General features: G+C 35.0%; 3 protein-coding genes across 5 annotated transcripts; 1 reads left to right on the forward strand and 2 right to left on the reverse strand.

The window, feature by feature from the left end:
* Nucleotides 1-545: 545 nt before the first annotated feature.
* Nucleotides 546-22,583, reverse strand: LOC138327639 (sulfotransferase 1A1-like). Of its 2 annotated transcripts, none has more exons than XM_069273906.1 (6): nt 22,483-22,583; nt 5,865-6,058; nt 4,708-5,019; nt 3,440-3,543; nt 2,804-2,990; nt 546-1,724 (listed from the first exon to the last, which is right to left on the reverse strand). In XM_069273906.1, the coding sequence occupies exons 2-6, from the start codon at nt 6,043-6,045 to the stop codon at nt 1,615-1,617; spliced, it is 894 nt and encodes a 297-aa protein (XP_069130007.1). In that variant the 5' UTR covers nt 6,046-6,058; nt 22,483-22,583; the 3' UTR covers nt 546-1,614. The 2 variants fall into 2 exon arrangements, with proteins under 2 accessions (XP_069130007.1, XP_069130015.1); XM_069273914.1 differs by lacking the exon at nt 22,483-22,583 and adding an exon at nt 8,225-8,410.
* On the forward strand, nt 10,169-15,838 carry LOC138327648 (sulfotransferase 1C2-like). The gene is made up of 5 exons (XM_069273927.1): nt 10,169-10,351; nt 13,732-14,043; nt 14,463-14,566; nt 15,071-15,257; nt 15,705-15,838. The coding sequence occupies exons 1-5, from the start codon at nt 10,180-10,182 to the stop codon at nt 15,812-15,814; spliced, it is 885 nt and encodes a 294-aa protein (XP_069130028.1). The 5' UTR covers nt 10,169-10,179; the 3' UTR covers nt 15,815-15,838.
* On the reverse strand, nt 18,153-22,597 carry LOC138327624 (uncharacterized). 2 transcript variants are annotated; one of them, XM_069273895.1, is made up of 2 exons: nt 22,487-22,597; nt 18,153-21,375 (listed from the first exon to the last, which is right to left on the reverse strand). In XM_069273895.1, the coding sequence occupies exon 2, from the start codon at nt 21,359-21,361 to the stop codon at nt 19,286-19,288; it is 2,076 nt and encodes a 691-aa protein (XP_069129996.1). In that variant the 5' UTR covers nt 21,362-21,375; nt 22,487-22,597; the 3' UTR covers nt 18,153-19,285. The 2 variants fall into 2 exon arrangements, with proteins under 2 accessions (XP_069129996.1, XP_069129988.1); XM_069273887.1 differs by lacking the exon at nt 22,487-22,597 and adding an exon at nt 22,240-22,476.
* Between the last annotated feature and the right edge of the window lie 593 nt (nt 22,598-23,190).

The raw sequence follows: 23,190 nt of genomic DNA on the forward strand, positions 1-23,190 counted from the left end.
GGGAAAAAGTGATCTGTGCACAGATCGGCATTCAAACTATGTTCATAAAAATGATAAATTCATTTTTATACATATAACACATGTCTCTTCATTGGAAAGGTATCAAAAGGTGATTTATTATATTTCTATGTTCAGTTTTTAATTATATATCAATAGCACTGTTATGTACATTTTCTGATATATAAAATTATCTGATGAAAGAAAATAATATGTATGTAAAGACCTTCTTCCAAATCACATCCGTGCTGGGGTCGCTAATCATTTCCGGAGTTTAAACAGGAAAGGATATCTATATAACTAGACAATAGAGGGACGGAATAGTCTGGATCAATTTGGTCCTCAAAGCAGATTTCCCCACCTTATTATTGCCTGGTCATTTACACCGTATTTGGACTACTGAACTCAGAAGAAATGAGTGCATTTACATATAAAGCAAGAAGTTGATTGTGTGAGTGTAGAATAATGTCTAATTTACATTGTTATCGTTCGTACGCTTTTCGTTTTATTTAAAACAATATGAACCATCAAACGATAGTCAGATGTAACTGTATTAGACAAGCAAATTGAAAGCAACGATTTGATATATTTAACCTTATCGGTGATGGCTGTCCAATTTTCAGAGTTAAGACACTCATGCGTGAAGTGAATAATAAGAAAAAGATATCGTTACGAATGATTGCACTCGCTAGGGGTAGCAGGGTTAGAGCAATGATTTATAAATCTTTAAACTGAAGACAAAATATTTGTGACCATTTTTTCATTCTGTTAGTACATGTATTAATTTCAAACTAATTAAATTGTTTTGTAACCATTAGAAATATATCATGTATTTTTCACAAACAGTTTGAAGCACAAGAAAGTAGATTTAAAATAGTTCACCTTTCTCTTGTTCATCGTTTGATCGAATATTTAACATGTACATGTGCTTGTCATAAGCATGTCGGTAAGAAGAAATGGGAAGCATCAGAACTCAACGTGGTTTTGACGACAAGCATTGGCTTTGTGAAATGACATCAACGAAAGTTAATCGGTCATCATAGACTAGTACAGTTTCCACATGCTCTCCATCTCTGGATCGCGAGTTCAAATTCCAAGTGTGACAGTAACCAGTTACTAAACGCTAGTCGGTGATTTTCTCATGGTACTCCGGCTTTCCTCTCATTTAAATATGGCACATCCTTAAATGACCATGGCTTTAAACTAAACTAAGCGAATCAAATAATAAACTTATTTGATTAAAATAATAATTGTTTATATGTCATTGATGTTATCATTTCAGAAGAATGTGAATTTGATATCAAGATTTTCAAGTGTTAATTACATAACATCACATTATTTGAGCTTCTGACCAAAATATATAAGGATTTTCATAGACATTCAGATAGATACTTAATGTAATAATGTTCAAATATTACATATTTCATCGACATTATACAAATTGTTTGAATCATTTTAAACATTGTAATAAAATTCAAACACGAATATATGAAGTTATTATCATTTTACTTTTATAACATTTGATTTTGGAAATTAGGAATTTTAAAAAAACTTTTTTTATCATTATTATTTATTTAGGATTAGTATTATTGTTTATTAACGTATTCTAGTGTTGTTTCATTCGTAAACTAAATCCAGGTCATATTTAGCGAGTCTTTCTTTGTAGACACGGTCAAACAGTTCGCTTTGTGCTGGGGTGAACCATCGTTTCCAGTCGCCTATTTCCCCTGTAGATAACAAATAAGACACAGCATAGCCTTGGATTGCAAATGTTTGCCAAATCGTTGTTATTTGATAACTAATAGCAATCTACAAGAGTATACAAACTTATAATGGATTATTATCAAATGTAAAAAGAAATATATATAAATAAAAATTTTGTACAAAGCATCTTGAAATAGCACAATAATGATTGAACTATGTGTTCCGGAAGGAATAGTATGTGGGATCCTTATTATGCATTACGACTGATAAAGGTCAGACGATAAAAGTTAAAGGGTCAAAAGACAAATAAACTGGGACATTGATAGCATCCATGATCTTGCTGCATCATTATAAATTTAGGTCGTAAGGTTATATAGTTGGGTGATAAAAACTGTGACCCATTAACACTTAACCATGCCACTTTTATCCGTCCAAAACGAATTTCAAAATATAAAACCCTATCATCACATCTATAACGAACATGATTACAACGAATCCATAGTATTTATTAGGGATTTAAAATATTTGTATAACGAACTATGTTTAGATACTAGTAATTTCATTGTTCCTCAAATGTTTTGTTATAAACAAGCGTGTCTAAGTGTGTCCCATATCTGACATCATAGACACGTATTAGTGTGTCCCATATCTGACATCATGGACACGTCTTAGTGTGTCCTATATCTGACACAATAGACACGTCTTAGTATGTCCTATATCTGACACCATGGACGGGTCTTAGTTCGTCCTATATCTGACTTCATGGACAGGTCTTAATGTGTCCCATATCTGACACCATGGACAGGTCTTAGTGTATCATATATCTGACATCATGGACAGGTCTCAGCGTGTCCCATATCTGTAACCATGGATATGTCATAATCGGTCCCATATCTGACACCATGGACACGTCATAATGGGTCCCATATCTGACACCATGGATACGTCTTAGGGGGGGCCATATATGGCAAAATGAATACGCCTTAGTGTGTCCCATATCGGACACAATGGATACGTCTTAGTGTGTCTTATATCTGACACTGCGGACACGTGAATACATCTTATTCATACTATTTATCCTAACATTTATATGTAAACCAACCTTTCCTATAGATAGGAAGGACGCCATCTTTGACAACATCTTTAAATTGTTCGTTGTGTTTTGATTCGGTTTCGTGATGACGTTTCATTGTAGCGAAGCCCGTATTGTCGATAACAGATTTGCAGAAATCCTCATCTCTTGGAATTTCAAGAAAGTTGACAACCCTTTTCAGGTTTGGTAGTGTATTCTATGATTAAAAATTAAAAACAAAAGGCTACAATAGCAAGTTCCTCATTAAAAGTGTAGGCAGAAACATTGTGCTATCTTATACAGTAAAACCTGCCTTATCGACCAACTCTGTATGAAGACCATGGCATTTCTAGCGTATCTAACGACCAATTTCAACACAAATCAATCTGTGTATAAGACCAACTGACTATAACGACCATTTTCCTCTATCCTTTAGGTAATCTTAATAGACAGGTTTGAGTGTATTTGGAATATTTTGGTTTGACACCATCATTTTTAATCCAATCAAGAGTGATTATAGGCGAACGAAGTATTTAAGAAAAAGTCTTTTTAATACAAAATTGTTTGCATTTTCAGGATGCTTATGATATTTTCTAGTATGATTTGCTTCAAAATTAGAACATTGGTTGATTAAAAAAACATTGGTAAATAGCAACTAATACATACTCTTTTAAGGTCTTCATAATACAGAGTAAATATTTTCATCTTTGGGTAGGTCTTTCCAATATCTAACCACTGTTTCAAGGCTCCATACCAATTACCGAAGAAAACTGGAAGATAAATCATGAAATTTACAGTTTGCACTCTCATGGGCTCGATAACCATGCTTTCTAGTTTTATCATTATGAGTGTATAATGATAGTACAACACGTATGCTGATTCTATTGTTACGGGAATAGTCGCTGACGTAGCATTGTGGGACTTTTGTTGGAAATATGTGAATGACTTGATTGCAATCAGATGTTCAATCGAATTCATTGACAAATACGGGAGAGAAACAATATGGAAACATGTATTTTAATTTAAAAAAACTGTCGCTAGAAAAAAATATTCATTTACGTGAAAAACTGTAAATATAAGTGCTCTATTATCATTATACCCTCATAACCTCAACAAAATACAAACATATTCCTTAAAGATGCTCCACCGCCGACATATCCTAAATAATACTCATCATTTGAACAACAAGTGGTGTTTAATCGTGTATACATATGTCTAATTAACACAAAAATTATATAAGCTAATTCCTTTTGCTTTTGGTGCATGCGCAGTCAGATAATCATTCTATATAGAACATAGTGCCATTGAATTGTTTCGGGATGCAATTATTTTTTCTAATATTTTTATCTTGAAGTAAAATTAGAAGCTCAAACTTTTCAATGGTGGTATTAAATGGTGTAAAGTAAGTAACTTTTGTAACTGAAGAAACACACCAAATCGTCTGCTCCTGTTTTTGATAGTGAAAAAATACCATTCGTCAGAGGTAGAGCATCTTTAATCATACGTTGACGTAATGCATTCTTTCCTATATAACTAATTTTTGCAATTTTGTATCTAAACTTTCAACTTATTCGAAGCACTTCAATATTATAACCTATGATTATAAACAAAAATGTTGTAATACCACAAATAATCACCTAATCAATATATAATATGTACCATGGTTCATTTGTCATATGCATGGTATTTATTCAATAGTCACCGAGAGGTGGAATATCCACATTAAATCTTTAGAGCAAGATCTTTACAAAGTCTACAGTTTCATGTAAGTTAAACGTAATCATTTATTTTATCAGTTTAAGAATACAATGTTATTTGCATATTTCAATTGTATCCACCCCCATCTATATACGCCATTATAAAGACAATTAGCATATAATGATCGGCATATCACAAAAAAAGATTGATAAATAAGGGAAATATTTGTTATTTACACTCTTCCTTCAAGTAAAAGCGTAGAAAGCTGTCGAATGTTCCGGTGAAGCCGACGCCTTTCATACTGCTTAGAAAACAGTAGTAAGAAACGGCGACGTCTTTCGGATTCCGGACTATGTTAACAACCTTTCCAATACCGTTCTTTATGTCATCAGGGAACAGATCTACTTCGAGATGTGTTGCAATAAGTCTTGGGGACGGCATGTTGTCAATCACGTCTATTTTGGCGAATTCCAGATACGAAGCTGTACCGGCGTATGCGAAGTTCCCGGTGATAAACATGTTGAGTATATTGTGCATCCAATGTGTTCCTGAAAATTTTAAACCGACATAACGACAAAGCTTAAAAGTAAGGTGATCTTAACTAAGCCGTTAAAGTTGTATTACGTTTATAGTCTCATTCCCGCTTGCGGGTTACAGTCTGACCTTCTAGGTGGGTTTCGATAGATTCCACATTATTTTGTGATCGAAACTTATGTGGTTTTCTCTTAAAAGCATGGCGTTATGCTCACAAATTTATGAAATCACAATGGATATGTAGTTACCTTAAAAGGTAGATAACTGTATTATGCAAACACATGCATTACATAGACATAAATGATTGAAAGATGCGTAAAACATTACAAAAAACTCATTGATAAACTTTTAAAAGCATACCTTTTATGAATTGTTCACAAACTATTCAGAAAAACTCAATTTCCTGACAATAAAACGTTGTACCTTATATCTAAAAATAATCAAGATTTTGTCTAGGAAACGGAATATTATATGAATTAGAGGTTTTATAATCTTGTATGGAATTCATTCGATAAATATAAAAATGTCGCATCATTGCTCGTCATCTTTAAAGACATATCTTTAAAAAAAATATAGCACGTAATGTCCAATAAGTGACAGAAACAAAACATTTTTGTTGTGTTTTGAATTGGCAGAAAATTTGTCCTTGATGATTCAAGTAAAAATTTGTTTTTGTTTTCAAAGTCGTCACAAAAGTAAATCCATCAAGTTGTGAAAAATTTTAATAAGCTTTTATAAGACTATGTTATGCATTCGAATTCATACATTTTATAAACACGAATAATTAGCCATAGTCAGAAGCTTTCAAAAAGAAAAAAAATATAAACAAATAATCATCATAAGAACATGAGGGTCATACCGGATTTGGGGTAGGTGTACAACAATACATCATCCTGTCGACATTTCAGCTTGGCACAGTTGGCTACCAGATCCCGGACGTTGCCCACCACATGGGGAGGAAAAGAGCAGCCTTTGTAGAGTGAATAATCCATGGTGTTACCTTCCTCATCTCTTATATCTACCTTCTCAATTACGTCCATTGTTGTCGATAATCTGAAGAGACGAGATTACCTTATCCAGTTATTGTTAGATATACTTAAGTAATTGAAAAATGGTAGAAAAAGAAAAGGGCTGCGTATATATCTCTTAACATTCTTAGACACATTAGATAAGTATTCTTGTGTTCTTCTGAATTGGGTATCTAACTCTAACTGTTGTGTTAATCAAACGGCTGCTTTAAAAACTATACACTCATACCGTTTCATTAACTATAACGCTTTAACATATATCGTTATTAAGATCATTCGAAAATCTGACCACAAAGTAATGAGAGCATTTCAATCTCTGACACTTTCATTGGTAAGTTTGTTGTATAATTTGTCTTTTTTAACATCGTGTGTATAATGTGTATAATTGATTGAGACATTCGCCAGTATATGATGTTTGAAAGTTCACAATTTACTTGATGATATGCATTATCAGTGTTTTACCACCAATAGAATTGATTAATATATGCCAAATGTTATGATGAAGCAATATGGTGAAACAAGAGACCCAAAGGCTTTAACAGTCAAATGAGTTCTGATACACAATATCAACAATTGATACTCAAAAAAATCTGTTCTTCCTTTATTAACCATTATATAGTAAACTTGACCCAAGCGGAAAATCTCGAACACATCAGAGGCATAAAACCCACAATTGTCCTAAAGGGCCTTAAGACTATTAAAGGGACAGTTCAGTCTAAGAGTACATTAAAACTTATTAACACATATTTCGGAAACAAACCAGTTCTAATGGAAATTAGATAAGTTGGTTTTACTGTGATATGCCAGAAAAGCCCACTGTAGTCAATTGTATGTGAAATGTTCAATCGCCATTACACATAGCCTTGTATGCCGAACCCTGACCCTTGCCTGTGTAATAAAGAATTTTTTGTCTAGAACTACTCAAAACGCTCTTACAGTTGTGTTAACATTATTAGATGCATGTTCTTGTCTAAAAATAATTTCATCAACTCCTCAGTGGCTATGTATTGCATTTGTTTAACGTGCGTGACTTTGACTCGGGTAAGGGTACAGCGTACATGTTGTACCTGCTTAATCGTATTGATCAACGATTTGGAATTTCAATGGTATTAATCAAAATACTTAACAATGTTGTGGAATTTGTCACTATTTCTTGTCATATGTTTCATAAGGAATGTAGAACAATACATTTATGTCATATTTTGCTTCGTGGTTATGTAACGAATTAGCCTCACTGAATTGTCCCTTCAAATTGTTCAAAAAGACTTTTGATTCAACCACATCTGTGAAATGATACGAAGAGTTTTGACTACTTTGCCCCATTTTGGCGCTGCCCTTTTTTTCCTTGGTGTTCTTTCAGGAAAAATGTTTAAATTCTAACAACGTTCCACTTATTTCCTGTGGAAATCAAACAAATTATGTTCAAAAACTTGTTTCCTTTACATAAACTATAGTAACCCTTATCCTTCTCCCCAGAGAAGCGTCTGAAACTGTAGGAATTATGAAAAGCATTTTCGTAAAGAGTCTGTGGACTGGTTTTTTCCGCCACATCTGTGAGTTGAGAAGAGTTTAATACTTTCGCATAAGAAATCGAGAAAATGTGAATTGGTGAGAGTAGGATCATCCTCGATACTCCAGGGTTTACTAAAACTGACGTTATATCCACACATGGACTATAGCTATCACATAGTAAAACTGAAGGCAGCTCATGAGAAAAAAAATCTGAACCAATCACAGGCCCGCAATTAGTTCCCATGAAGACTACAGAGAGAGAGAGAGACGCCCAATTTCTAAGCCACACATTCAACCACAATATACTGTTATACGGTTCTTTTAATATACATCAAAGGACTAGATTACCTCCAGTTGTACTATGAGAACGTCAGTTATGATAACCCCTGGAGTAGGATATATTAATGGAAAAGTTCGATCTCTAGCGTTACACTGATGACGTCATAAATGTTCAGCAATCCTCAAAAAACTACATTCAAATACTTTCTTAACTGAAATATAAATACTTTCACCCTAGCTATTCATTTTACATATTTTCGTCCAAAAATCTATGTTAAATCAGACTAATACAATATTTCAGACTAATACAATGTTATCTTGTTATAATAGTAGACGTTACGCCATTGATCATGACAAATATTTGTTTGGCGTTGACATTTGATAACATGCCATGACTTACCAGTCCTTGACTGACCCGGGCCCGATATTACTGACGCGTGACCTTGGTCAAATATAGCCTTATTGTTCTTCTGACCGCTAACGACCTATGTCCACTCCAAGTTACAGCAGTGACGTACACTTAATCGGATTCGGAGCACGAACACCGCACGCAAGAAATGTGTTGTTGAAATGAATCTGCTGATTATCTCCGTGCATACAAAATGGCGATGCATCATACCCCCTCGCGTGATATTTTTAACCTATACCTTACGTACCAAGATAAGAATGAGTAGATAGAGAGAGAAAATCAATATATGTGTTGTCGTAAAAATGCCTTTTTACGGGGTCAAGACACATCATAAGAAAAATTACACATTGGCTTTATACCAATCCGAATAAAATCGAAATGAAAAATATCCCATCAATGTTGCTTGGAGATAACGGTGTAGAAAGAAAATAAACAATATAACATTTTGTTATATCCCTATAAAATAGTTTCTATATAAACTCTATTGACAAAAATGCCAATAAATGAACTGTTCTGTCGAGCGGTCCAAAGAACTGTTAAAATCGACTGTTCAAATGTGCTGTTGGACCGAGGTGATGTCACAATGGGGTATAACAAAACAGTTGTCAACTGAGTTTTCGGGCAACAGATGATTTGTTGGACCCTCACACAAACTGTTGCCCTCGGCCTTCGGCCTTGGGCAACAGTTTGTCTTCGGGTCCAACAAATCATCTGTTGCCCTCAACCCCAGTCAACAACTGTATAGTAGTAAGTGTTAATGATAAAATATAAGGAGAGCAGACAATATCTACGTTCGATAAGTAATTTTTGACTGAATAAATATTAGGATTTTTAATTCTTATTTTTAAAAAAAGTAAATTTCAAAACATTTTCATCTATTCCGTGTTATTTGATAATACAATAATTAGATAATAGAATTGACCCCAGGGACATGTATATGAAAGATCATGAGCTATCACAAACACTTTACCCACGTGAAAGTATATAACTTCATAGAATTAGAAATTCAGAAGCAACACAAAAAGGAAGAACGTTTCCCCAGCCACATATGATACAAGGAAAATGAAGTCGGCTGTAGATGTTTAAGTTTAAAGTTAAATACTTCTAAGATCTGGAGCATTTTATTGAGTGAGATATTTAACATTGTTCATCGCATTAAGTAAATATGGCTTCGCTATTTGTAACGGTTAGATACTGATTTATTGGCTGATATAGCTACGGATAACATAGTTAAAGTTGTCCCTCGAGATTCAGTTACCACGGATTAGATTGACATTATTACGATAAAGAAAAGAGTGTTGAATTTCATGCAAAAATCAAACAGTGCTCTCATCATTAACTGCTTTACGTTTTATTACAAATTAATTTAGAGTTTTTTGCTATATCTCCATACCATAAATGTCTATAAATGGACTAATGTAACACTTCTAGTATACAATTGTTTTTGTAAAAGAATTCATATATTTTAAAGATGCAATTGACAAAATTTCGAATTAAAATTATTTTCTTTTTTATTTGATTGTTTCAACATTAATGATATTTTGGTTTTGTTTCAGAGAAAATTATATAAAATACAATGTTCTTTCAATAATTTATTTTTGTTCTAAACAATAATTAATAGGGACAAAATAAAAAAAAAAACATTTAAAACCTTAATGATAAAAATCACAAATAACAAACAAACAAACAAAAAAGCTTTATATGGAGACAAATCCAATACGGGAAAAAGAAATACCTTACATGATATAAAATCAATCTGACTAAGCGTTATACTAAAAATAATAGCTGATACTACCTTCATGTAAGTGGATAAAATGTATGACCTGACACGGCCTACATACATAGACAGTGCAGGACTGTATACCTAACCGAGAGTGTCCTTGGCCCATGTTGGCCTATCTTATGTTATCTCATGCTACTATGAACTCACTGCACTGTAAATAACAATGGATATTGTTACAGTGGCCGATGACGAGGGGAATACCTTGGAATACAAGAAATACAAGGAACATGTTTTTCCGAAACTTGTTAGAGGAAATGTGCAAGACCAGCTGGCTCAAGTAGCACAACTCCAATGCAGAGCAGACGACATTTTACTATGCACATATCCAAAGACAGGTACAGTCGGTAAACATGGGTATGTCCAAGTAGATAACATACCGTGTAGATGGCCATTTTTGTGGGAAGAAATGTTCGCGGGACATATACGGTTGCGAAAATATTATCGGATAAGTGTTGACAAACTGGTGAAATATATGTACTGTGCCTTTAAAGGCAGATCGGGAAGTTTAAAAAGCGCTAAACACTAATTTATTTTTACCCGTAAAAGTAATCGGTGATACGTTTTAACAAGATAAGTTATCTTGACTGTAATAACATTATCTAACGCAATGTGATCCTTCTGATAATATTCCAGAGCAGCGAGTTGACTGAAGGCGTGACCAGTATCTCTTTGTAGAGATAACCATACATATATCAGAAATGAAATGAACTATTGAACTTCAACGTGATCATCGTTATCAAAACAGTCGTCTGCCCCAATATTTTTTTTTTTTTTTTTTTTAATAAACAATCATTTACGTTATCATTATAGATCGTTTTAAATTGTAAATTCTTATTTGTCTGTCATGTTCTGTCAATAATTTTAGCAAAACTAGAGGAGGGGGATTGGAGGATGTTGTTTTGTTGGTATGGGTAAAATCAACATGTGGCCAGTACTGTGGTGCAACTGCCGACAAAATGCTGATTTTTTTTCAGACAATATTGTTTTATTTTAAATGTTCAAATAAAGGTAATTTTAACATCGATCGCCAGGGGTTACTATCACTTCTGTTACACGGCCGACATTGATAGTAAATCCTGGAATCTTCTATTTCACTTCTTTCTAACTGACTGTTGAGCATTGCGATGTGTTGTTAAGTGTCCTTGGCGACATGCATCAGTGAGGTAGCACTATAACATTGACAAGAGTCCCATTTTTACTGAGAGACACAACGCGAATATACCACTGTCTCGTTAGGTCCAATCAACCAACCAACATCCTATCTTCCTGTTACTATCTCGTTAGGTCCAATCAACCAACCAACATCCTATCTTCCTGTTACTATCTCGTTAGGTCCAATCAACCAACCAACATCCTATCTTCCTGTTACTATCTCGTTAGGTCCAATCAACCAACCAACATCCTATCTTCCTGTTATACCACTGTCTCGTTAGGTCTAATCAACCAACCAACATCCTATCTTCCTGTTTATACCACTGTCTCGTTAGGTCCAATCAACCAACAAACATCCTATCTTCCTGTTTTACCACTGTCTCGTTAGGTCCAATCAACCAACCAACATCCTATCTTCCTGTTATACCACTGTCTCGTTAGGTCTAATCAACCAACCAACATCCTATCTTCCTGTTATACCACTGTCTCGTTAGGTCCAATCAACCAACCAACATCCTATCTTCCTGTTATACCACTGTCTCGTTAGGTCTAATCAACCAACCAACATCCTATCTTCCTGTTATACCACTGTCTCGTTAGGTCTAATCAACCAACCAACATCCTATCTTCCTCTTATACCACTGTCTCGTTAGGTCTAATCAACCAACCAACATCGTTAGGTCCAATCAACCAACCAACATCCTATCTTCCTGTTATACCACTGTCTCGTTAGGTCTAATCAACCAACCAACATCCTATCTTCCTGTTATACCACTGTCTCGTTAGGTCTAATCAACCAACCAACATCCTATCTTCCTGTTATACCACTGTCTCGTTAGGTCTAATCAACCAACCAACATCGTTAGGTCCAATCAACCAACCAACATCCTATCTTCCTGTTTATACCACTGTCTCGTTAGGTCTAATCAACCAACCAACATCCTATCTTCCTGTTATACCACTGTCTCGTTAGGTCCAATCAACCAACCAACATCCTATCTTCCTGTTATACCACTGTCTCGTTAGGTCTAATCAACCAACCAACATCCTATCTTCCTGTTATACCACTGTCTCGTTAGGTCTAATCAACCAACCAACATCCTATCTTCCTGTTATACCACTGTCTCGTTAGGTCCAATCAACCAACCAACATCCTATCTTCCTGTTACTATCTCGTTAGGTCCAATCAACCAACCAACATCCTATCTTCCTGTTACTATCTCGTTAGGTCCAATCAACCAACCAACATCCTATCTTCCTGTTACTATCTCGTTAGGTCCAATCAACCAACCAACATCCTATCTTCCTGTTTACCACTGTCTCGTTAGGTCTAATCAACCAACCAACATCCTATCTTCCTGTTATACCACTGTCTCGTTAGGTCCAATTAACCAACCAACATCCTATCTTCCTGTTTTACCACTGTCTCGTTAGGTCCAATCAACCAACCCACATCCTATCTTCCTGTTATACCACTGTCTCGTTAGGTCTAATCAACCAACCAACATCCTATCTTCCTGTTATACCACTGTCTCGTTAGGTCCAATCAACCAACCAACATCCTATCTTCCTGTTATACCACTGTCTCGTTAGGTCTAATCAACCAACCAACATCCTATCTTCCTGTTATACCACTGTCTCGTTAGGTCTAATCAACCAACCAACATCGTTAGGTCCAATCAACCAACCAACATCCTATCTTCCTGTTATACCACTGTCTCGTTAGGTCTAATCAACCAACCAACATCCTATCTTCCTGTTATACCACTGTCTCGTTAGGTCTAATCAACCAACCAACATCCTATCTTCCTGTTACTATCTCGTTAGGTCCAATCAACCAACCAACATCCTATCTTCCTGTTACTATCTCGTTAGGTCCAATCAACCAACCAACATCCTATCTTCCTGTTACTATCTCGTTAGGTCCAATCAACCAACCAACATCCTATCTTCCTGTTTACCACTGTCTCGTTAGGTCTAATCAACCAACCAACATCCTATCTTCCTGTTATACCACTGTCTCGTTAGGTCCAATCAACCAACCAACATCCTATCTTCCTGTTACTATCTCGTTAGGTCCAATCAACCAACCAACATCCTATCTTCCTGTTACTATCTCGTTAGGTCCAATCAACCAACCAACATCCTATCTTCCTGTTACTATCTCTTTAGGTCCAATCAACCAACCAACATCCTATCTTCCTGTTACTACATAATTGATTCTGGTAATTACACTACGTATCGTAAATCCTTTCCAAAGTTACAACGACATAGTACTAGTTTTTGTTATGCCGAAATATTTACATCATCGTGTAAGAAAGCATGAAATGATAAACATTTATCTATCAAAATGCCAACAATGTCTTTCAATCCAATGGCGGTGTATCTGTAAGGTTTTGAATTCGGAATGGAGACGCTTCAATTCCTAATAATGTATACATTTTAATAGTTCTAATGTTGAAGTCATTTCTTCAACAATTACAATATAATAGTCTTTTTTAAAATAATTTCGTATTGTCCAATATATGGCTGTGTTCGGCCACATTTAATCTTTTCTCTGCAGGGTTACACTGGACTTATAACATCGTCCACATGTTAGTATCTGGATCAGCTACCTACCTGGGCAGTCCAAGATACCTAGAATTTGATGACATCGCCAACATCGACAGTATGCCACCACGGAGGGTGTTCGCCACGCATTTCGAGGTGTGCCACTTACCAGAAGCTATGAAGTGTGGAACAGGAAAGATAATTAATGTCCTCCGTAACCCCAAAGATGTCGCTGTCTCCTACTTCTGTTTCTTGACGTCACTGAACAGTCCTGTATACTCTGGCAATTTCAACGGATTTCTAAAGTTCTTCCTCAATGAAGATTGTGAGTTCAAAATAATGTCAGCAATTAAATGATTTCGGGAAGATTTTTCTGCTGCAATGGTGATTTCTATGGACTTCATTTCTATATAGCAAACATTAAGAGTTAAAAAGCATTAAAATCAAGAGTTTTGAATGACTATCAATTATTGGAAGACGTGCTTCGTGATTAATATAATTATCATCAAAAGGTTATCTTTAATTATTATCTAGACAGAAAAATTCATTTACAGTGCTTGCCTCTAATTATCAAAAGCAAAAATATATTAAAAGGACTCTAGGATGGAACAGCCGATAATTGCGGTCTAAATGTTATCTTAATTTCAAGGTATTTAATTATATTATTCGTGTTTTGGTACAATTCTATCCTATGATATTTCTTTTTCATTTTCTTATAATGCCTATTTGTTTGTATCTCGATAGTTCTCTTTGGAAATTGGTTCGGTGCGCTAAAACAATGGCTGGATATAAGGAAGACATACCCAGATATGAAGACACTTACTCTACACTATGAGGATATGAAAAGAGCAAGTAACTACAAACCCACACACACCCCTATTTTACACTAGACACAGGCAAAGTATGTAGCCAAGGACACTCGTGCATTACCTTCAGTTTGATATTACTATATGGTAGATACAAACGCCCTGCAATAAATTACAGCACTTGGTCATTGTTTTTAAATATCAGTGAAAACATACAGAAGCACAAAGAAAACTATTGGACTAATGAACTGCCAGTCATTAAATTAAGGTAAAACACACACAATATCCCTGAAGAAATCTTAAACACGAAGTTACTAATTATAAAAGATCTTGCAACAGGCACATACTTTGCCAATAAAATAAACTGATTGCTCCAAAAACAAATTATTTAAACATTGGTGATTACCAAGAGTGACTTAATTCCTTACCATAAACAGTTCGACAAACTTAAACTGTGTAGTCCTTATTTGGATGCCAGCTTGCAATTTAATTTATCGCTCATAAATGTCTTATAATATATTAATTTACCATATTATTGTCTTTCAGAACAAGCTGCAAAATATCTACACATTAGCAAATTTCCTCGAAATTCCTACAGGTGAAGACTTTCTTCGACAAGTGGAACTCAATGTTGAATTTTCGAAAATGAAAATCGACCACGAACATGGACCTGCGGGATCCGACACATTTGTGAACATTTCCAATCGTGGAGTACTCCCAATCTATCGTAAAGGTTTGTACATATTCAACACGATATCCATCGACTGATAATGGCAAATGATAAAATTTTACATCAAGATCGTAAAATATGTTGATCCACTCTTATTGCTAAAGAAATAAAGTGCTGATAATGGGAAGCAGTTTATATTTTGTAATAATAAAAACAATCATATATGAGATATGCAAATCATAATTGATTTAATCGGCGGACAATGTTGTTTATATTCTCAATTGAATAGTACATTTGACAAAACGTTCCATATATATACATGTATATGATATTATAAGTTGACAAATGACGTTTAACAATATTGTATTATGAAAACACACGTGCTTATTGTACTGTTCCATTATAATGTTTACGTTTTTACTGAGACTTGTGTGTTTTAATGGACTGATTTATTCTATAATTGATCTATTAATTGATACACATGTGTTTGAATTGGTTTTCCATCACCAGGAGATATTGGAGATTGGAAGAATTGGTTCACTCAAGCCCAAAGTGAGGAATTTGATCGCGTGTATCAGCAAAGAATGGCTGGCTATGACATAGATTTTATATACGAATAGATGTGCATCATATAAGCAACTGCAGTGTCAATTATATAAGCAACTGCAGTGTCACAATTCCTTGTAAATATCTAACTGGTTGAAAGTTGCTACAAGAGAATTAATTCGCTGTCGTATGAAGGAAGAAGGATAACTCTTACATCGTGTTGCTGTTCCTTTATATCGCGTTTGAGGACTATAGAGTATCTATAAAATTTCATCTTGTTTCTTGTACTAATTATTTTCTGATACATTTACATTCCCAATCACTTAACTATGCAGTATATCCAATTCTTAATTCTTAGAAATCTATAAATTGACATATTTATGTAAATGATATAAAATAACCCCTTCAATATATTTCAAAACTTGTTTCCTTTTTATTTGTACCATATACAGATGTAAATATCGCCTAAAAGGTTTATTATTTTGTCAACGACCACACATATGGAATTTTTTCGCATGAACATAAGTACATGTGACGGACAATGTGTGTGTAACGATACCAGAGTCAAGTGATTATATATATACAGCAAACATCAGGACATCCTCAAAGTAATACACATGATGTCATGCACGTGAGTATTACATAATGATTACACGTCGTTGATGGTGTAATCAAATGTTTTGTGGTCGAGTCATTGACACTGTATGTACTGTATGTTTTAAACTATAGGAATATCTTTAACAGGTGTTGTACCTACCTTGCATAAGTAATGGGCGTAAGACAAATGCTGGAATGGAGTTTTTAGACAGAGAATTAATGGTTAAGGTATTCATTGCCACACAATAAATACATTTATCAGGAAACAAAAAGTCTTCCTTGTCATGTTTGCATTAAATTATCTAATGTTTACGTTTCATAATGAATCCCTGTAACTTCATAAATGATTAAATGTTTAATACAGATGTATTCTATGAAGTGGGGAATAATTTACAGATTTCCGTTTTGTGGTAAAGATATGAAACGTTTCATAGTGACCAACGATACTCGTTATATTGCAGGAGAAAAAGATTAATTTAATTTCATTTCAAAATATTTTATTAAATCATTCAATTTAATAGGGATTTCATTTAAATTTTGCAATTCCACATATAGATAAAAAGTGCACCATAGAACTTAAATGACAACAATGATAACAAACAGATAACTCATTGCATTCTACTTGTAAACAATATATCTTTTCAGTCAAAATACCTTAACGTTTAGCCCTGCAGGTAGGACGTTAGAATTGTATCTGCTGCCCCTATTGCATGATCGTAAAAGGCGACTAGATTTTTAAAAATATTTTCTTTCTTCCCGACTTACTTTCTCCTTCCTAACGTCTCCCCTTACGCGTCTCACTTTTGGTTTTCAGTTGAGCGTTCGCCCTTGTGAGGAAAGCTTTGGGTTCTGTCCTCTGGCCGAGACACACCATAGTTTATAAAAGTGGTAGTTTCTGCTCCTGCTTAGCGCTCAGCATACAGAGTGGGGCGACAGGTTGACCCGTTGTCAGTATAATGTGACCGGTTGGGGTGTGTTGTTTGGTGTCTTCGGCAGCATGCTTCAGTGATATAGCACTATTAAAAAGGCAACAGTATTCCATTATGCAAGAAGACACAACACGAACATACCGCAGTCTCCCAAAACACGCACCTCGCACTACATACACGCTACACACCGCATACATGCATATGTAAGGACGGCCTTACATGACCCTGGCTGTTAATAGGACGTTTATTAATCAAATAAACAAACAAAAAAACCTTTATAACATTTATATTTAATTTTTAACTTAAGTCAAAATATTTTACCTCACACAACTGCCAACGTCATTTTAAGTTTCAATAGTGGCGTCATAGACAGTAGTGTATAACAATATAATGTTAGATATATTTACATTTACAAATGGAATAAAAGAGATATGCGTGACGGACGCTTTTCACGCACGATACCTCTGAGGTTAGACCTTAGAAAGACAAATAAATAAAAGTATGCACAAAACATTAAGCAATAGCTTGGCTATTCTTCATATATCATGTACCACACAATGGTTTATCACAGATAGAAGCAGGAGGGAATGCAAACAAATTATGGAATTCAAAGAAACAAAAAAAAATCTGATAAACTGTATGACAAACACAAGCATTCATGAAAAACATAAAATACATACACACATACATATATCGAAGTCTCCTCACATACACATACACGTATGTCCACAAACTCGTGGGTGTATCGTCATACGTTCTTGACAATTTCTTCTCAATACATATACGTCAGCCTAGTGTTGTCTATTAGGTTTCACATTACACACATATACTGTATACATATATAAGTATAATCAAGTGACAAGTACAGCCGCACTTCTAGATCAACGTCTAAGGCAAAAAGTCAATGAATGGTTGACATTTAAAGCGACAATATACATTATATTTAAGGTTTAATTTGAATAGATTTTTATGGGATAAAAATATAACACAAACATCTGAGTAGTGGTTATGTGATGAGAATGCACTCAGAATTTTGAGTTATTTCTCAATAGCATAAAACACATATTCAAATGATTCCTTATAATTCAATTTACTAAAGATTATCTCTTTAAAATTCAAAATTCATTTTTGAAATTTTTTTTCTATGGAACACGTTGTCATCTCAGCCTGTCAGAAGCGATGATTCAAACGGCAACGCCATTTCTTTTCCTTTACGGGCTAATAAAGTTTTTAAGCCAATGACAAGGAAAGTTATATTATTATGTGATTTCTAATATAAAAATCATTTTATTTTTTTTACTATTAAAATCGGGTATTAAAAGAGTGTGATTACGGAAGTAAGTAATATTTTCTCATCTTTCGTCCTTTACTTATTTTTGCCACACAAAACATTTTTTTTTTTGACCTAGGCCAATTGATCGTAGAACAAACCTGACATCATTTCAGCTCTTTCATCGATGCTAGAGAAAACTATTATTATAATCAACACAGGCAGGCGTCTGGGAAAAACATAAATGCACTGATAAATAATCGAATCGGTAAATCTGGCAGAAAACACACAGAATGTTGCTGTTTTTACACCACATACCACGTCACAGGATCAAAAATATGCGCTCAGCCGCGAAAGAGTGTTTAATAATTTTAGAAAAGGGATATAACGTTATGTTTCGTGAATCGACTTGGTCTCGTGTTAAAACTGAAATTCGTGATCTAATCTCCAGTATGATTCATGAAAATGGACATTGTATCCCATAACTGTATCTTGATATTCCATCTTATATAACTTATAGACTACAAATATATAACACACACACACACACACACACACACAAATGTACTGCAGATCAACTTATTTTCGCGTTCAATTTCATGTGGCTCTCCGGGAAGTATAAGTCGCGAAAACTAATCACCACGATAATATTTCACAGCCGTGAAAAAGGCAGTAGACATAAAAATGTAAAAGTCACCACAGAGAAAATAAGCTGGTTTTATCATCGTACACCACAGGCCCATCGTGATTTAATTAAAACCTGAGAGGTCCTTATCCGATATCTCCACATCATCACATGATATTACTTGGCAAGCACTACTCCCAAAGAGAATATCACATCTTCCTGTGTCGACGATTTCTTTAGAAAATGTGAGAACTTGTGCTTTAAGAAACACAAGTCGGTTGTATGCGTGAACCATGAATTCATTCATATCCAATTGTTTTGCCAGATCGTGAGCGAGGTCAGCACATTCGAATGCCTTTGTCATGTTCTCTGACCGGAAATAATAGTCCGAGCTAGCTAGGTGATAGTGCATGTTTAAAACTTTCCTAGATGTAACATCGGAACCGGCTACCTGCAGCAAGTACTTCCCCGATGATTCTATTTCACTTGGATCTGGCCGCAAGATATCCATAGCAAGTCCGTTTTCGCCGCATTGTAAGAGTAAAATAATCAACCGGCACATAGTGTACATGTAACCAACAGGACCGTATTCACTTTTATCTTTCTGAAAATTAGCAAGTGCCTTCTCGAAACTAACTTTGGCTCTTTTATGTAAAAGATGATGCGCCCCGGCAAAATTAACTCTTGTCGGATTGAGTAAATCAATTTGAGACGCCATCAAACGGCCTTCTTGTACATGAAGCCAGCCGGCTGCGCGTCCACTGGCTGCTACTATGTCGGTTTCTATTAGCATTCTTGCATCATCAACAACCTCTTGTAGCTTTTCAAACTTCTTTTGATAAAGTAGCATACGGGCTTTTGTTCCAAGTAATTCGAGCGTAAAGTAGCGAGGGTTGGTTGTTTTATGACAAATTGTTATTGCAGACTCGATTTGTTGTTTCGCGCCATCAAAATTGGATTTGTGCAGCTCCAGATTTGCCTGAAGATAACCAAGCACACATCTCATATCGAAATCAATTTTACATTGACGACGGAGACGATTATTCAAGCTGTTAAACTCGTCGAATAATCCTCTGTTCATCAAAGTTACGAGAGTATTGAAAGCAACATCTAAGCGCTTATTGGGCAAATTGTCGGGTTTCGATGATCCAGGTGAAATCAGAATGTGGCCAGTAATAATTGTAGATACAATTTGGTCTTCTTTTGAACAGGTTCTAGGTCTTGCCAACCTTTTTGGTGAAGGACAGTCGTCAGTTGATGATCCAGTTGGAAACCCTCGACGTCTTTTCACATATTGTTTTCTCTCCTTCCTCACATCACAACTTGTGACAACGTGTTCTTTCTCTATTTCAGCATTACGACTGTCCGAATGACGTTTCTTTATTACATTTAACGATAATTGGTGTAACGTATTTTCAGGAATGTCATCCTTGAATGATGTAAAGGAGTCAACCTCGTTTTGTAAAGTCGATATTCTAGCGAGTACATCATTTTCTCTAAGACGTGAGGATTGTACATGTATCGAATCTACTTCTGTGCATGATTTTGCACGTAATGAATCCTTTTCGATCTCATCAACGATATATTGATACTTATTTTGTAGTGACAACTTTAGTAGTTCAATAAGCGAGTCCTTTTTACATTTGGACAATTCTTCAAGATACAAAGCACACCTCTCTTTTCGTGTCACTTTCGTCTTAATTCTCTCACATTCATCTTCGCTGAAAAGTTCCTCTTGATAATTGTACGGGAGTAAGTCTTTTGGTTCAACATTCTGCAAAATAAGGCAACAGTGTTGTTTTATGACAGCGCCGAACTCTAGATTCGAAAATCGTTCAGGAAAATAAGGTGAGCACATTTCACAAACGCCATTTGATTTGAATATTTCCTCATTTTTTCTGCTTGCAATCGCAACATTAGTTGGTGTATCGGCTCTTATCAGATCTGCAATATGACTATATCCAGCGTTTTGGATTGCACCGAAGAATGACTTAAAAGCACGGGGACCCCTTTTCATCAAAACAGAAATTAAATCCTGGCATCTCTCTTTCCGTGTTTTGTCGGTATTCGTCGCCAGTTCACAATCATTTTCGGTAAGTACTCCGTCCTCATACAAATCATCCACGATATGCTTCGGCTCCAAGTCGTTCACAAGCTGTACGTAGTTCCGTTTTAGCTTAGCCTTGTGAATAGGATCCATAATAAACTAGATTTCTGTAATGAAAATGATAAAACTAATATGACATATTATAGCAGTGATCCATTCTGTGTTTATCACACACAAACGAATCCGCTTTACCAGTATTCGATTTCACAGCATTAAGCTTCTTGGATATGTAAATGTAACTATTTATTCTTATCAAATATTGTTTTTGGAAGGATTTTATTAATTAATCCAACAAATATGCACATTTTTGTCTTTAATATGGTATTTTTCTTTTCTTTTTTTATGCAGATTTTCATATTGAAATAACAGAGGTGACATCACATACCAACTAATTAAAGTAAGCGAAATTGGTGTTTTTCGTTATTCAGATATTGGTACTTTTAATGATTATAAACGCATATTATATAAATCAGTATTACACATCAACGTTCATTTCAACATAGGCGAAATTCATATAGAAACAAAAAAATATTCTACAGAGATCACTGTATATAAAAGAAACAATGGGACAGATAACTTTCAAAAGAGTAAGGATCTCTGCTTCATGTCAGGTTAATTTAGGGGCAGCTTTAGCCTGCTTCTTGTCTCTATTTGCACCTGTCCTAAATAAAACTTCCCATTTATATTCAGATGTCGATCTTTCTCTAAGAATGAAAGCGAGACAAAATCATACGCACCATATGACATTAGCAGACATGGAACTTTATTACATGCGTATCCTATATCAGGAATGTAGGGGCTTATTATTATGCAGACAAAACGAAAACAAAGACAAAGGTTACATTAAACATGTTAGGAACAGATTCAAAACTTTCCTACCACTTCACTACGTATAGTAAGTGTCAGGCCAAACGATGTGTAATATTTTGGGCTGTATAGCGAGACAATTGTATTAAGATTCCGCCACTTACGCCTATATCCTCCTATATATACACACATATATCACAATGCATCATATATCCCAAGCGTGTGAAGACACAGACTACACATTTACGTCGATGTCTACATATTAACAGTCGTCGTTACTGCATGTTACAGTTAGTAGAGATTGAATTCGGCTTATGACATTATTCCGTCTGTTGATGTTAACATGTTTCATCGTTTCATACAATAACTCCTTACACTATTGTAAACTTAGAGGAAGCATCACTTACCTACAGAACGTAGTTGTGAGTTAATATATGCTCCATCCATACTCCTCACACACATCCCCTTCATGTCACGGCCGTTACGTCATGCTGGTATTGTGTTGTGGCTGTATCATGTAAAAGACTACTTCCAGTTCAAAGTTGAACTCTTCATTGATTCTATGATGGGTACAGTACACATGCATTGTAGGCGTGAGTGTCTGTCAGTGTGTGTAGCACAACCACACATAGAGATCATATGTGTAAGGTCACTGTTACAGGAAGTATCAAAAGTATCAAATGTGACATCCCATATGGTAAAAGAATGGCCATTTAGGCAATGATATTTGTAAACGTTTCAGTGGATTCATGACTCTCTCTAAGCAAACACGATTTTTTTTATTTTTAAATAAAGGGTTTTACAGGGATAGCTATGAACTATCTTTTCTTTTTAGTAAGGACTTTGTTTAAATTCGCAGAACTTTTCTTTTCAGACCAAATAGTTATTTATAGTTTCAAAAATAGCAAATCTTCAAAAGAAATGTTCGTTATATGACAATTTAGAAATAGCAATGGAATGGATTTTCTATATCATGACTTTGCATTCTTCAGAATCACAGATATCCTGTACATCTAAATTGTCACGGCGTTCAGATTACAAACATTACAAAGATACCAAAGGTGAGCTAACATTGGAAATGCAACAATTTTAACACTGTAAGGGTAAGGCAAAAG

The sequence above is a fragment of the Argopecten irradians genome, chromosome 1 (assembly GCF_041381155.1).
Source record: "Argopecten irradians isolate NY chromosome 1, Ai_NY, whole genome shotgun sequence".
NCBI lineage: Eukaryota > Metazoa > Mollusca > Bivalvia > Pectinida > Pectinidae > Argopecten > Argopecten irradians.